At 37.9% G+C, this 14,701-nt stretch overlaps 1 protein-coding gene across 2 annotated transcripts in view; it reads left to right on the top strand.

Moving 5' to 3' along the window:
- TENT4B (terminal nucleotidyltransferase 4B) overlaps positions 1-12,802 on the top strand; it is a 43,004-nt gene extending 30,202 nt beyond the window's left edge. The window contains exons 4-12 of one of the 2 annotated variants that reach the window (XM_082320253.1): positions 559-679; positions 1,724-1,831; positions 5,108-5,236; positions 6,506-6,719; positions 7,604-7,730; positions 7,835-7,938; positions 9,788-9,834; positions 10,404-10,568; positions 11,907-12,802. In XM_082320253.1, the coding sequence (XP_082176379.1) occupies positions 559-679; positions 1,724-1,831; positions 5,108-5,236; positions 6,506-6,719; positions 7,604-7,730; positions 7,835-7,938; positions 9,788-9,834; positions 10,404-10,568; positions 11,907-12,086 (1,195 nt within the window). In that variant the 3' untranslated portion in view covers positions 12,087-12,802. Of the gene's footprint in view, positions 1-558; positions 680-1,723; positions 1,832-5,107; positions 5,237-6,505; positions 6,720-7,603; positions 7,731-7,834; positions 7,939-9,646; positions 9,835-10,403; positions 10,569-11,906 lie in introns of both variants that reach the window. The other variant, XM_082320252.1, reaches the window with a different exon arrangement.
- Positions 12,803-14,701: the final 1,899 nt, after the last annotated feature.

The raw sequence follows: 14,701 nt of genomic DNA, 5'->3' as shown, positions 1-14,701 counted from the left end.
ATGACCCCAGAATGTTTGGGGTTTTTTTAAAGGGGTGGGGGGAGTTGCTTTCTGCCAGGCCCCCATTAATAGGTTGAATTGATTTGCTGTGGATTAGACAAATACCAGACCTAGAGTAAAGGAGGGAACAGGGCCATGCATCTGGGAGGAGAGGATGAGGAACAGGACTTTCCCTTTCAGTGATAGGCTGTTGAATTGGTGTTACTGATTAATGCAGCCCAAAGGTGGTGATTCACAACAAGTTCATTTCTTGCTCTGAATCACTCTGGAGAAGCTGGTCCCTCTCTGCTGACAGTATGGCCTGAGGAGACTCATCTCTGGCTTTGCAACCCAGTTGGTTTGTATGTGTATCTGTCCCCGCCCCTTGGTAATCTGAAATGTTCTGTATTTCCCCAAGTGTAAGAGTTCATCTCCATCCCTTTCCTCAGAAAATTAAGAATAAATTATTTGGTTAAGCTACAGTCTGTCAGCTTTATTCTAGTTATGTGTGGATGTCAGTTCTTTATCTTTTTAAGTGTTTTGGTCTTTTAATAAATCTATATTTTCCTTCCCTTTCAGTGATATTGATTTAGTTGTGTTTGGAAAATGGGAGACATTACCTCTTTGGACCCTGGAAGAAGCTCTTAGAAAGCACAATGTAGCAGATGAAAACTCAGTGAAGGTTTTAGATAAAGCAACTGTAAGTTTGGGGGAAGAGGGTATTTGCTTGTTCTAAGCTAAAGTTTTAATCAAAGCAAGATCTTGGTTAAAAGGGTGAATTTTCATAAGCAGAAACAATTTTATATATGCATTCGAAATAGAACCAATAGGACCTTTTTATTTAGTATGGTTTTTATTATTGACAAAGTGATAGCGCTCCAACATAAGCATTTCTTCTGTTGGGGAAAATCATCAGATTTTTCCATACTGCACAACATACACTTGCTTTTAAATGAGGTTATACTAGTCATTGTTGTGAATTTATGTGATTAGACTTGTGAATTTCTGGACTGAGTTTGTACATAAGTAAAGGATTTATTTTTTTGTTATTCCTAGTAAGCAGACATAATACATTTTCACATAGAAGCAGTAAGTACAGCCTTGTATAAATATGTACTGGTATGTCTTGTGCAGGATAGGGTTCATTCCATTATAACTTCCTACCTGTTGCTAATTGTAAGAGTATGTAAGAGTGTTGGGGTTTAAACAGGTGTGTAATGTTGTTAGTAGAGAGAGGTAATTTGGAAACCACTCAGGTGGAGATGTATCAGAGTGCTCTCAATATCTCGTGCTTCTTGTTTGAAGGTAATTTTGATGAGGAATCAATGACCCACAATGACACGAGTGTGTCTTTTCTTAAGAGTATCTGTCTATTACCTTTTATCTTTATTTCTTAAGCATTTGTCTCCCTCTGGTGTTTGTTTTTCCCACTAGCACTATGCTTCTGCACCAGGAACTGACTAAAACCAATTTAAAATTAATCACTTTGAAGATGAAGTGTTAAGTTCTGTTAACAGGATAGTAAATGGAAAATAGCATTCGTGAGTTAGAAAAGCAAGGTTTATGTCAACAAATTGGCAAAGAGCGTGAGTTCATAAATAGACAGGAGTCCTGTTTTCTCTGTCGACCTCCTCTCTACAAATTCATAAAACATTTCAGTGTTACTGGTGCATATAAGTATGAATGAAACCAAATGTGTCTTGGAAATCTGTATTGACTTAATCTGTCTGTCTTTCTTTTGCAGGTACCTATTATTAAACTGACAGATTCCTTCACTGAAGTAAAAGTTGATATAAGCTTTAATGTACAGAATGGGGTTAAAGCAGCCCAGCTCATAAAAGATTTTATCAAGGTTAGGCAACACTATAACAGAACTACAAAGCTTAATATTCGATGACTTTAATTTGATTTTCTGTTTTACTTAGACTGCATCCTTACTAGAGATACGCTTTCACTCTGTTATTTTTTGCTGTCTGATACTATTGTGTGATGTTCTTAGGTTTTGGATATATTGCCCTAAAAGGCATGAAGATAGTAAAATGTCCAAAGAAAGTATGGAGAAGTTATAATGATACGACTAAGGAAAATACCTGTCTTAAATGTTCTGCTCTTCTAACTGTGGTTCCTTGAATTTAAAATTAGTAATAACCACACATTCCTGCAGAAAGCAGGAATAATCTTGTTCTAGATTGAATATCGTTTCAGCATACAAATGCTAATTAAGTAGAATAAGTTAAATGTAGTAAGTTATTGTTCAGGGATCCACTAATACCTGTATCATAGATACATTACAGTTATTTTTTGTTTAATATATAGGATCCTTTTTTTAGGATTAATGAGCTTTTGTATTTAAAGTTTTGAAGTATCGTTACACTCTTTTCCTTTCCTTCCCTTCCCCTATTCAGTGCTTTGGACACTCATAGTAAATGTCTCATAAAAGCAGTAGAAAATTTTTCTTGGATTTTCATGTTCTGTGTAGGGAGATGAAGTGCGGTTCAGTTTCACTTGAGTGCTTAGCTATTAATGTTCTACTACTAACTACTTTGTTTTTTTAACCAAACTAATGGACTGCAGGAGCATCAAAGTATTTCAATAGCTAGAAAAGTAAAACTCCTTCAGAAAACTCGGTAAATCTGAATAAAGCAAGCACTTTACTTTCAATCATTGGGGTTACAAATCATGTACATCTGCATTAATAATGTTGTCGAGTTGCAAGAAGTCTTCCAAATTTGGGGGGATTTTCAACTGCTGATGAGTTGAATGTATGGCCTTCAGCTTGTTAATCTTCAGTTCCTTTGTGTATGTTTAGTAGCAAGTTTGCTTCTACAGTGTATTTCTTTAACCTGTAGAAGGACACAGAAGACAAATCTCTGTCCTTAGTTCAGTTTCAGTAGAATAGTCTGAGTTCTTGTCTGCGTGGTCTCACCTGTGTGCTTACATAAACCTGGTGCTGGTGAGGCCTCTTGCGTCCACATTCAGAGTAAGAGGGTGGTGTGGGTCCAGAGAGCTTTCTTCTCTCAGCCTCTGTCTGATGAACAGAAGTTGATTGTGTTGGCCAACCTTTTGCTGCTAAATCAAGACGGATAGTTTCGTGCTATGTAGCTCCTTGTTAGGGAAGGAAGATGCCCAGATTCTCTGTCTTAAGACACCTAACTGGACTTCGCTAACTAACTTTAGTTTTTACATCGTGTGCATTGTTGCATTGCCTTGTGGAGGATGGGCTGTCCATATTTGGTTTTCTGCCACAACACAGGCTGTATTTCTGTTACACTCCACATATAAATTTAGTTTTAGCTAAGTCCATAAAGCCCTGCAGACTTGCCCAAAACTGCCTATGTACTTCTTAATTTCAAGATAGGAGGTAGTCTTCTCTTGAGAGCCTGAAGGCATTTTTGTGTCCTTAAGAAATAAGTGTTAGTGTGTTCTTGTTGCCTGGGTTATTTGTAACCTTTTGGAGAGGCTGCTTTGGACTTGGGTCGGGGCATGGCGAGAGCAGGCTGTGCCTCCGGGGGGGGAGCGGGAGCCGCCTGTGGCAGCTGGCCAGGAGCAGGGCAGAGGCCTTGCCTGCCGGGCTGCAGCCCGTGGTACCCCAGCCCGAAGAGCAGAGCAGGTCTGGTGACGGTAGTCGGGGTCAGCTCCCAGCCCGGCCAGCGGCTGGCAGACAAGTCGCCAGTGAGGAGGTTGAGGCTGAGGATGCCGAGTCAGTGGTTAGGGTCAGTATTAGGGTCGGGGTCAGCATCAGCGCGCAGCAGCATGGCTCAGGCAGGCACCAAGGGGAGCAGCTGAGACAAAAAGCAGCTTTCAAGCGGAGGGACTCCCAGTGAGGCTTCCCACACGGCGCTTTCCCACACGGCCGTTTTTCCAGCAGCCCAGGCCAAGGCCGTGCAGCTGTGCCGTACCAGAGCTGGCCTTGAGCGCGGGCGGCTGAGCCTGGTGCGGCGGGGAGGGGTGGCGCTCGGTCCTGACACACGGCAGGTAATGGCTGCGCTACCCTGGAGGGTCGTTTGTTTAACTTGGAGAAGACTTGATGTGTACTGGCCAAGTGACTTCGTTGGCATTCTTGAGGATCTCTCTATAAAACACTTCCAGGGCATTCTCTTGCGTCTTATTTTGTCCCACAGAACTTTGAATACCTAACTAACGTGTCGTGTTCAGTGTTACCCTTGGAAATGCCTGTTTCTCTTCATCCGGTTTATTTAGGATGTCTGAGGCAGCTGAAGCCTTAATTAAGGGTTTGCAGTTTCCTGAGAAATTTCAATTTTGGTATATACTGATATTCAGCACTTCAGCTTGTGTCTGTAAGTTCTTAATAGTTCAAAAAGGTGATCTTGGGATCTTTAGTTAAATAGGGCTCCCAGTACTCACCGTAAGACTCGTGCAGAGAAGTTCTTGGAGAAATTCTTCTTCTCCCTTTGATCTTCTGCAGTCACAGATAGCACGATCCACATCTCTTCTCTGACACTAAGGAACTTTTTAGCTCTGTGTTGAAAAAAGGAGTGATATTACCGAGCCTCTTTTGCCCCCTCCCCTGTGAGGGGGTGTACAGAGTGCAGGCGTAGCCCCCACCTCCACTGCTGTCCAAAAGGCCCATGTTCTCCGCATGTGCAGCATATGCACACCTCTAAGGGAATCCATGCGGACAAACCTATTGAAGGACCAGTTACCCAAAGGTAAGTATTTGGCTCCTTTGAAAATGTTTTCTGGGCGCAGTAATTTTGAAGGACCATTTTGAACTCTGGGCATCTGAAGTACTTGCAGGACAGAAGTCTCAGTCTGCTTTGGGACATCACCTTGGTCGTAGCAGGAAGGTTTTGTTACAGATGTGGAATATCTCCATAGTTCTTCCTTGGCTTTCCTTTTCACTTGTATGAGAAAAGCAAGGGTATTTATATATTCAAACAAAATCATTCTGATTTTATGAGGTAATAACTTTTTTCTATTGTTAATATCTGCCACTGGAGTTGAAGAGGTAAAATAACTGTCTTGATCACAGGCAGAGCACTTGGCTTCTCCCCTGTTACTAAAAATAGTAAGTTAGAATTATACTTAGCTTTGAGACTTAATATAACATAGCTTCAATCGTATATATGCATCACGGTATCCTAACACCTTTGTTTTTCTCTTTCAGAAATACCCTGTGTTACCGTATCTTGTTTTAGTATTGAAACAGTTCCTGTTGCAGAGGGACCTTAATGAAGTATTTACAGGTGGAATCGGTTCTTATAGTCTTTTTTTAATGGCTGTCAGTTTCCTTCAGGTAAGCTTAATGAAACCTATGGATGCCATTGGTGCAAAAGGACATTAGATTAAGAGGGAATTTAATCAACCTTAAATGTAACCATTTAAGCTATCCTGTTTGTGGCTTTGCACCCCCTTTTCATTTAAAAATGGACACATCCCACCTGTCTTCTCTTCTTTCTCCCATATTGGTACTTTTGTTATTAGAGATGTTTGGAACATCCGTTGGTGTATCAGTACCTGTGTCACTCATGGTAAAATAACCTGACTGTTGTGTTAACTTACTTGGAACAAGCTACATAGGCTGATGTTAGATGCAGCTGTCCTTTATAACACTTGTTTTCCAGCTCCTACACCCTGTGTGTGCCTTAATGAACGCAACGTAATTTTCTTGTCTAAGTCTTTAAGCTGGTATCAAATAAATGTGTTTTACAACTTTCTCTTAAATCTAAGAGAACAAAATGCATGAGCTAGATCTATGTTGTTGTGCCTGGGGGAGAAGAATATTGTAGAAATAGAAAGTAGCCGAGTTCTGGCTTTATCAGCCTTGTTCTTTTTCTTGTACCAAATGTTCTTGTATAACTGTGTGCGTATGTGTATGTCTGTACTTTTCCAGATTGTAGTTAGTTTTAAACCTGAGCCTTGAACCAGAGCTCGGTGTTTGCTGAGTGCTGTTGCAGTTGCCTGCTGAGCACAAAAGAAATGAAGGCAACATCAGGCATATGTTTTTGAAAGACACCAAAATCTCTCCCAACCCCATTTTTTTCTTATATTGACTAACAGCATTTCCATTTGCTCCTGCAAAAAAAACAAGTCGAGTTTTGTATCTGTTACAATTATGAACTGGTTTTGTTCATAATCTCTCAGGCCGCATACTTAACAGTGGAGCGGATCATTTATATGGCTGTGTACGTTAAAAGCCTGTATTTGTATTGCAAACCCTGGTTTGTGAAGTGCAAGTATCTTTGCTTTTTTACAAAAACCCTGCCATTAGTGCTGGAAGTTCACTTACTAAACTGAAAGTTCAACTACAAAACATTAATACTTGCCAGCCTTATTTTTAAGAGGTAACTAGCTTATAAAAGTTTTGATAGCATCTTGTTTTAAAGCTGCAAAACTGCTCTATTAAGGAAAAAGACTACATTTAGACATGTTTGCTTTATATATTACATTTTATTATTATTTATTATTGCATTTAGACATGTTTGCTGTGAAAAAGAAAAGGCACTTAAAGGCACTTGAAACTTGAAGTCTTAAGAAAATGATTTTTTTTCTCTCTTCTTAATAGCTGCATCCCAGGGAAGATGCCTGTGTGCCCAATGCCAACTATGGTGTTCTTTTAATAGAGTTTTTTGAATTATATGGACGTCACTTCAATTATCTGAAGACTGGAATCCGAATAAAGGATGGTGGCTCTTATGTTGCCAAGGATGAAGTGCAAAAAAGCATGCTGGATGGCTACAGACCATCAATGCTGTATATTGAAGATCCATTACAGCCAGGTATCCTCATAAACCAAGATTTAACATACTGACTAAGACAGAAAGTTAGGGGAATGCTTAATCCAGAGGAGTTAAATAGAAGAATAGCATAGAATGACCGCCAAAACCCAAACAGAAGCACCTCATTCATGTCTGTGAACACAAGATGCACTCAGAACACAATGATTTTCTTTAAGACATGTTCCTAGCAGAAGTTCCCGTGTCACCCAAGAGCGTGCCTGTTCCGCCGTCAGGAGGCAGGGTATGAGAGGGCCCGCCAAACAACTCCCACGTGCTCTGTGGTAACAGCCATAAAGCTACAGCAGCACGGCCCTGAGCGCGGGCTGGATGTACCTGTACGTACGCGTGGTCCCCTTCTAGCTTGTGCTTGCCTGTATCACAGTTGCACCTTATAATGTGCCTGTGCTCTTACGTATGCTCTCCCGTTTGGTTCTGTGAAGTCACATAAATACGTAGTGGTTTCATTCTGTACCGTTACCTTTATGTTAAGGTTAATTGTGGACTTGAATGAGTGGCTTCTGAAATGGTGAGTCAAGTGCTGTTCAAAGAAAAGAGTTAATATATTTCTGATCTAAAAAAAAGTCATCCAGGATAGTACTGTTATATGTGTAATATATGCAGTACGTTATTTTATTTTTTTTCTTCAGGCATTGCACTTTTACCCAGAGCATTGCCATTTTGGATTTCTGTGTATGTAAATATCTATAGGTCTTTGAAGCTCTTTCAAATATTTATGATTCACTAATCTTCTCTGTTCCACAAGAAGTAACTGCAGAGAGCTGGGACTTAAGGGCAATTTTAAAAAATATTACTGTCTCCTGCCTGAAAGGAGGTAACCACAGTTTCAATCTTATTTATTTAATTAATTATATTCTTATTTTAAGGTAATGATGTTGGGAGGAGTTCCTATGGTGCCATGCAAGTGAAACAGGCTTTTGATTATGCCTATGTTGTTTTGAGCCACGCAGTTTCCCCAATAGCTAAATATTATCCTAACAACGAAACAGAAAGGTAATTTTTATGAGTCTAAATGTCAAACATTAATTGCTTATATTTTTGTGTACCTAAAAATTAATTGTGTTGACGTTCATTGGTTTTTTCCCCCTGGTTTACAGTATATTAGGTAGAATAATTAGAGTAACGCAAGAAGTGGCCACATACAGAGACTGGATATCAAAGCAGTGGGGAATGCAAAGTAGGACAGAGTCTTCGTGTAATGGTAAGTTTTGACTAAGCATGGCTGATAGTGGGAAACTTCCTGCGTATTTTGATCATATAAATTTTATTGTTGGTTTTGCCCCACATAAGGCAATGTATGCATCTTTATATGAATTTACTTTTTTGCTCAGTAGTGATGGGCTTTTTCTTGTGCTCTCATCCACAAAATTTAGATTTGTACAAGAATAACATGGCTATACCACAACTTCTTAATTCTACTGCAATAGATTTGGTCAGCATAGAGGTCCGTAACGAGTGCGGGCTTGCAAAAGGAGGCTTTTCAGAAACTTCCAATTTAAATGACACGTGTTGTTACTGTCACACTTCCTTTGTCCTTTCAATGTGGACGAGGTTTTAAAAAGAATTACTGGGAATTCTAGTTTAAATCTAAATCCTTACCCTCCATTGTTCTTCCATTTTTCATTTTCAAGCTTAACATATTGTATGTGTACAGAAACAATATTGAAACCAGGATTGACCATGTAAGTGGAATAAGTCTTTAAAACAGAGAAATCCTGAAATATCAATCAGAATTCTTAAAATCATCTTTATTTTCATTGCCCATCTTCTGACTCCACCAGCCAGTTGGCACCCTCTTTTGGTGTAGGTGTGTCTGCTGGCTGGAAGTTTTCAAATCAAAATGAATTTTAATACTCTACAATTAATTTTAGAATGTTAGCTGCTAGAAGTCTTCTCTTGTTAGGGATTAATCAAAGAAGATGACACAACTACCCAGTCTTTAGGCTAGGTTGGGATTTTGTTCATTTGTTTTTAAAGCTTTTGTTCGTGATTTCCCTCACCGTCCTTGTAAACTGAATGTGCTTCTTGGCCACTCACGTTTTATCGATCTGTAGACCCGAGTGGCACTGCCGTACCCCCTGCTAATGGCAGACGACGATGGTTCAGTCCCGCAAGCTCCAGAGTAATACTAGCTACCTGTTGTGATATATGTATTAAACTGTATATATAAATACAGCTGGGGGGGCAACAAGTGTTTATTATATAAAACAGAGGTAACTCCTAGGTGTCTTATGTAATTAAAAAGATAAAAACAACCCTGTATCAGGAAGATAATGGTGACAGAGTGGTTGTCTTGTAGATTTAGTTTAGATTTCAGTTCCAATTCTTGGGTTTTTTTTGTGTTTTTTTTTTTTTTTTTTAATTAAGGTAGCAGTTAGTGAGTTATGAGAGTTCTGTATCTCTTATTTTCAGTGCAGGGTATCATACAAAGCAACCAGACTGATTTGGAGTTCTTACGACCCTAGCAGCTCCAGCAGAAGAAAAATGGGAGTTGATGAGTATTGGGCATATAGGAACAGAATTTAAACCCATGTATTTGAGTGCTGTTGAACTGTGTCATGTTATTAAGCAGTACATCTGAGCTCCGTCACTACCTTCTTCCATGTCTTATCTCTCTAATTTCCGTCTTGAGCTGTGGGTAATGCGTGGTGGTTTTCATAGTGCATCTTGTCAGGAAACCACCACGCCCTCTGCGAGGTGTTGGCTTGCTGCGTGCAGTACGTACATACGAACACATGCACACACGTGCCTGCACGTATTAAAAGTGTGTACATGTGCAGATGCCTGTACATGTCCTGCTGGATATAATAGGTACATAATACCTGAGTGGGTATATTGAAGAAAAAAAAAAAAGGGCAACATATTTTAGCAGTTGATGTGTGGTGATGCTTCTGTTTTGTTTTTAATAGGTAATGGAGTAACCTTGATAGTAGATACTCAGCAGTTAGACAAATGCAACAATAATCTTGCTGACGAGAATGAAGCACTGGGAAAACCTAGAAATAAAACTTCAGAAACACTTAGTAAACATTCTTCAAATTCTTCATCAGGTCCTTTATCCTCATCATCGTCTACACTGTCCAGCTCTAGTGACGTAGTAAGTGCTGGAGGTTTTCTGATTTTGTTTTTTCAATTTGTTTGGGTTATTCTTCCTGATTTGTATTGCCACAGAATACATTTGGAAAGCTCGGAATCCTAGTTAGTTATTTCATCCAGAATCCTAACTTGCATAAGATGTTACCTCTTATGCAATTTCTACACGTGTAAGTTGCAGTATGTTTTTGACACAACACATGTAGAGAGTGAATACAGTACATACAAAGTTACATAGCCCTCTTTTCTCTGGGAAAACTGTATTTCAAAAAAAGGACTGGTAGTTCTAAGCCATATGCTTAAAAAAAAAGCCTTTAAAAAAAAAATCTGTTTGGGATTTCTATTTAAAAAATAAAAGGCAAATCCCAAAATCAGGATCATGCATCAATACATTTTTAAACCTGTCTGTTTTACTCAGTAAGAATTCTGGATTGAAAGAATTTTAATATCTAATAAAATAAACACATTTTAAGTTTTGTCCACTGCTAGCTTTATTTTTAAGGGAAAACTCACTTGTAGAAAAACTCACTTACTCTTAAGAAAAACTCACTAATACTTTACATTTTCCTGAAGGATTCTGATGGAACACCTTGCAAAACCTCTAAACAATTGAGTTGTCGTCAGTCTACCACAAACAGAGTGGGGTCACAAGAAGTGTCACTGGAATCCTCCCAGTCAAGTGGGAAAACACAAAATAGCCAAACAGCCAATACATCCAGCAACACGAACAAATCTCAGGTTTGTGAAATGTTTGGAAACAACAACTGTATAGATTATTTGAATACTACAAATGCCCTCCATGGAAGGGTAGCTTGTTCTGGAAAGGAAACACTGCGTTTTTCTCCTCCCCTTTACCCCACTAGAAAGCTTTGAGCACAGATTGTATCTAAAATCACCTGGTTCTCTGTTTAGCTTAGAGAGATGAGTTTACAACGGTGGCTTTCCCAGCCTTAAAACAGATGAAATGGAATGGACTTTATTTTGGGAAATCGAGATTTGCCAGAAGTATACAGCTGTGTTGCACCCATTTCCTTTTTGCAAAAAGCTCATCAGTCCAGTCTTCAGTGCAGAATTTGAGAACTACTGAGACTTGCCTACACTTAGTGAACAACAGTTAGCAAAAATACATGGTTAAAACTATGACTGGCTGCTCTGTTAGCTGTTGATACTTATTGAACTGTCTTTCATTAAGGGACATGAAGATTCGTTGCTGAGAGATGAAATTCCCTCTCATTTCCCCCTAAAGACAAATACCTTTATGATGAGACCTACCAGAGCTTATGCATTTAGGGGATTTCTCATGTTGAGGAATGCTTCTATGACGACTCAGTGATCTGGAAATACTGTATGCCTCTATATACAATATACTTTGGATATATGCAGTTGAAATTTTTATACTTTTTCAGAATTTAGGACTTCTTTAATGTATGAAAAATAGTCTGGAATCTTCTGGAATATTATTTCTGAAAAGTAATTCTGAAGACTTGCTGCATCCTACTTGCTGATGATCTCTCTAGCTAGTAACAAGACAGTTTACAAACTAGGCCTTGGATATACCATGAATGTGTGTTTGTGTTATTATGCAGAGCTAATTCTGGTGCTGGAATGTGAATATGCACAATCCGAGATGCTCTACGTCTGTAAAAAGATGTGGTATAAAATTAGTCCTGGTCTTAAAAGAACGTTGTCTTACTTTTGCACAGAAGACAAGATCTGAGCAATCTTCACCTGTCATCTTGGATTATGGACTTCTGTTTCTGTAAAACACTTTTTTGATGGTTGTGAAATGGGAGCGATAGAACAGTTCTATCCTTTTCAAAATTCAAAGTGCTCTGCTCTTCTCTCTTGACCTGCATGGTTTTCGGTCTAGAGGTGAACATGTTTGCACCTACCGAAGTGAAAGATTCGTGGTACTGTGCTGCTGTCCAAGAAATGGCCTAGCTTCTTTTGCCAATTAATTTTTTCAAGTGTGACACTTTCATGAGTTGACATCCTCGTTATCCAGAAACAGGGTTGTGTAATTGCCACGCTTTTTTCTTTTTAGCACTGATTTACCATGTTCTCTTTCTTTTACAGCATGGATCTGCACGGTTATTTCGCTCTTCTAACAAAGGCTTCCAAGGTCCAACAAACTCAAGCCACGGTACCTCAGTCACAAACAAACAACATCAAGGCAGCAAATCACACCATCAGTTTTTCCACGGCAAAAAGAGGAAACACAAGAGGGATGCGGCCCTTTCAGACCTTTGTAGATAGTTGCCTATTTTATGACTGTTCTTCTGTGTGCAATGATCTCATGCTACAGGATAGTTTGATAGTGACTCCTTGGATCTCTTCCGGAGCTTCAGACTGTTCAGACATTGATTAGCAACTGCATTTTTTTTTCCCAGCTCGCCACGGAACGGATCATGAAGATTGATCACTGAAAAAAAAAAAAAAAATAAAAAAAAAAAATAAAAAAAAAAGATTAAAAAAAGATTAAAAAAAAGAAAAAAATTTTAAAAAGAAAAAAAATTTAAAAAAAAAAAGGAAAAAGGCTGCTCATTTGATAAGTCATATGCTACAACAGGGTCATTTAGGATATAAAAGCTTGAATGTAAAATAAATGTATTTCCCATCAGCTCATGCTGACCTGTAGAGGTAGTACTCAGTGTGTCTAGGGGGTGGTAACAAACAAATAAAACAAAAAAATAGGAAAAAAAGGCAAAAAATTGTATTTTGAGGGAAACCCAGCCTTTAAAGGTGAAAGTAATTTGTGCATGATTTTTTTATTATTTTTGCATATACTTACCATTTTATTGTGTATATATAGATGACCATATAGGAAAACTGACATTTGTAATAGTGGATTTGTTAATACTTTTTACATAACATTACTGTTTAAATTGTAAACATAAATTTTTCTCAGGATTAGTTTCGAAAATAATCTGAATTGTCATCTTAACATCCATATAAAGAGACGTTACTAGTTATGTTGCTCAGAATTTCTTTTCTCGGCATTTAAAAGATTTAATAGAACATTTGATCTGCAAAAGCTGTTCCTCTGAAAGAAAGGTTTATGGTGGCAAATGAAGTTTTTCATTTGTATAAAGCGTACATGTACTTTGTGTAGACAGTGAGCTTGTCATCTCGGAGAAGTAACCTTCACCTTGTTTTCTAGAGTGCCATCATTTCAGGCAATGGGGTTTTATAGTTGCATCCTTCTCTTCCTCCCCTTAGTGGTCTCTCCCCGACCCTTTCTTTTTTTTTAAAGAAATACAAAGCCACTCGGGGGTTTTTTGTTTGGTTGGTGGTGGTGATAGTTTTCTTCTTTTTTTTCGGTTTTAAAAAAAAAAACAAAACTCAGTTTGTTACAGACGTTTGCATTCCTGGGCTGCTTTAATCCCATGCCTCTTTGTTTGTGCCTTCCCTCCCCCTTCCAGGTCTGGGTTTTTTTGTCTTTTATATTTTTGCTAACTCCTGTAGGAGATGATAACTGTTGAAGCTTTAAGTAAATTTTACAATTGAAGTATTTTTTTCTCACTCCCCTCTTAGGCGTTTTTATATTTACACTTAATTATTTAAAAAAACCAAACCAAACCAACTTCAAATAATGATATATATTTTGTATTGCCTTAAAGACCCAAACCTCTCATATCTCATAGTATTTCTTCATTGACCTAGTTATCTTTTAATTTAAACTCCACATTTGTCTGGTTCAGTCGCATTACAAGTCTAGGTTGCAGTAACTTTGATGCCATGAATGTGAATTAAATGTGTAATTACACTCACAGGCATAGCTTGGAACAGGAGTTGGGACACTTCAGTGGTAGAAAGTTAAGTGGCATTTACTTTCACATATTTCTTTAAAGAGGAAAGTCTGTACTCTGCATACGTGGCTGTATTTAATGCAGCTGTTCTGGAAGTGATGCTTTTATAAAAAGTACTGTTAGCTTTTAGAAACTTTTTTTAACATTTACAGACCATACAGACCAACCTGACCTTTAATGGGCACTAATGAGTGCAATGATTTTTAAAGTAAAATAATGCTAAAATAAGACCAGAACTGATGTCATCACTTAAATTAATAAACATTTTCAATGTGTTAAAGTGTTTTACTTCAAAAAAGAAAATACATATATTTCAATAATACAGAAAGTCATAACATTTACTCAAACACTAAGCTTAAGCGATGTTAATTTGACAATGTTTTTTTAAATTTTAGATTCATATTTTAATTTGATCAGATAATTTTATCGACAAGATGTTGAGCTTTTGTTCATAGAAACTAGTAAAAGTTGTACCACATTATGCATAATCACAGTATTTATTTTGTTTTAGATTATTGTGAATGTGTAGACTTATGTTCACCGCTTAGGGAACAATTATTTATAAATTATATTAATCCAGTATTGTTAGCTGCTATTAGCAAAACTGTTCCAAAACTTAATACTTGCAAAGATCTGTATCGCATTTACCACACTGAAGTGTTTTTAAAAGAATCACCCTCATCGTTGAAAGCAAGTGTACTCTTAGGGTGCAGATATTAGTGTTCCAATAAGCATGTGATAATTTTAAGGTGGTGGTAGCGGGAAGATAATCTTGATTCCATTGGGAATCTTAGGTTTGCCTCAATTTATGGTTTTCATAAATTTAATGGAAAATAGCTTTTCCTGGACTGCTCAAGTTTCTTTTTGGTAAACAGTATCTTTCTAAAAGAAAAAAAAAAAAAAAAAAAGGCAAAAAAAAAAAAAGCATGAAGGAAAAATTGAGGTGTTTTACATTGCCTCAAATGACCAGCATTGTATTCATAAAATACTGTATATCTTGCAAATCTTTATTTAAACAGAACAGTGGAACTGTTCGTTTTTCAATCTGAAGTAAAATACTTT

The sequence above is a fragment of the Platalea leucorodia genome (assembly GCF_965183815.1).
Source record: "Platalea leucorodia genome assembly, chromosome: 8".
NCBI lineage: Eukaryota > Metazoa > Chordata > Aves > Pelecaniformes > Threskiornithidae > Platalea > Platalea leucorodia.
The sequence above is the reverse complement of the archived record's forward strand: the minus strand, read 5'-3'. Positions and strand labels throughout refer to the sequence as shown.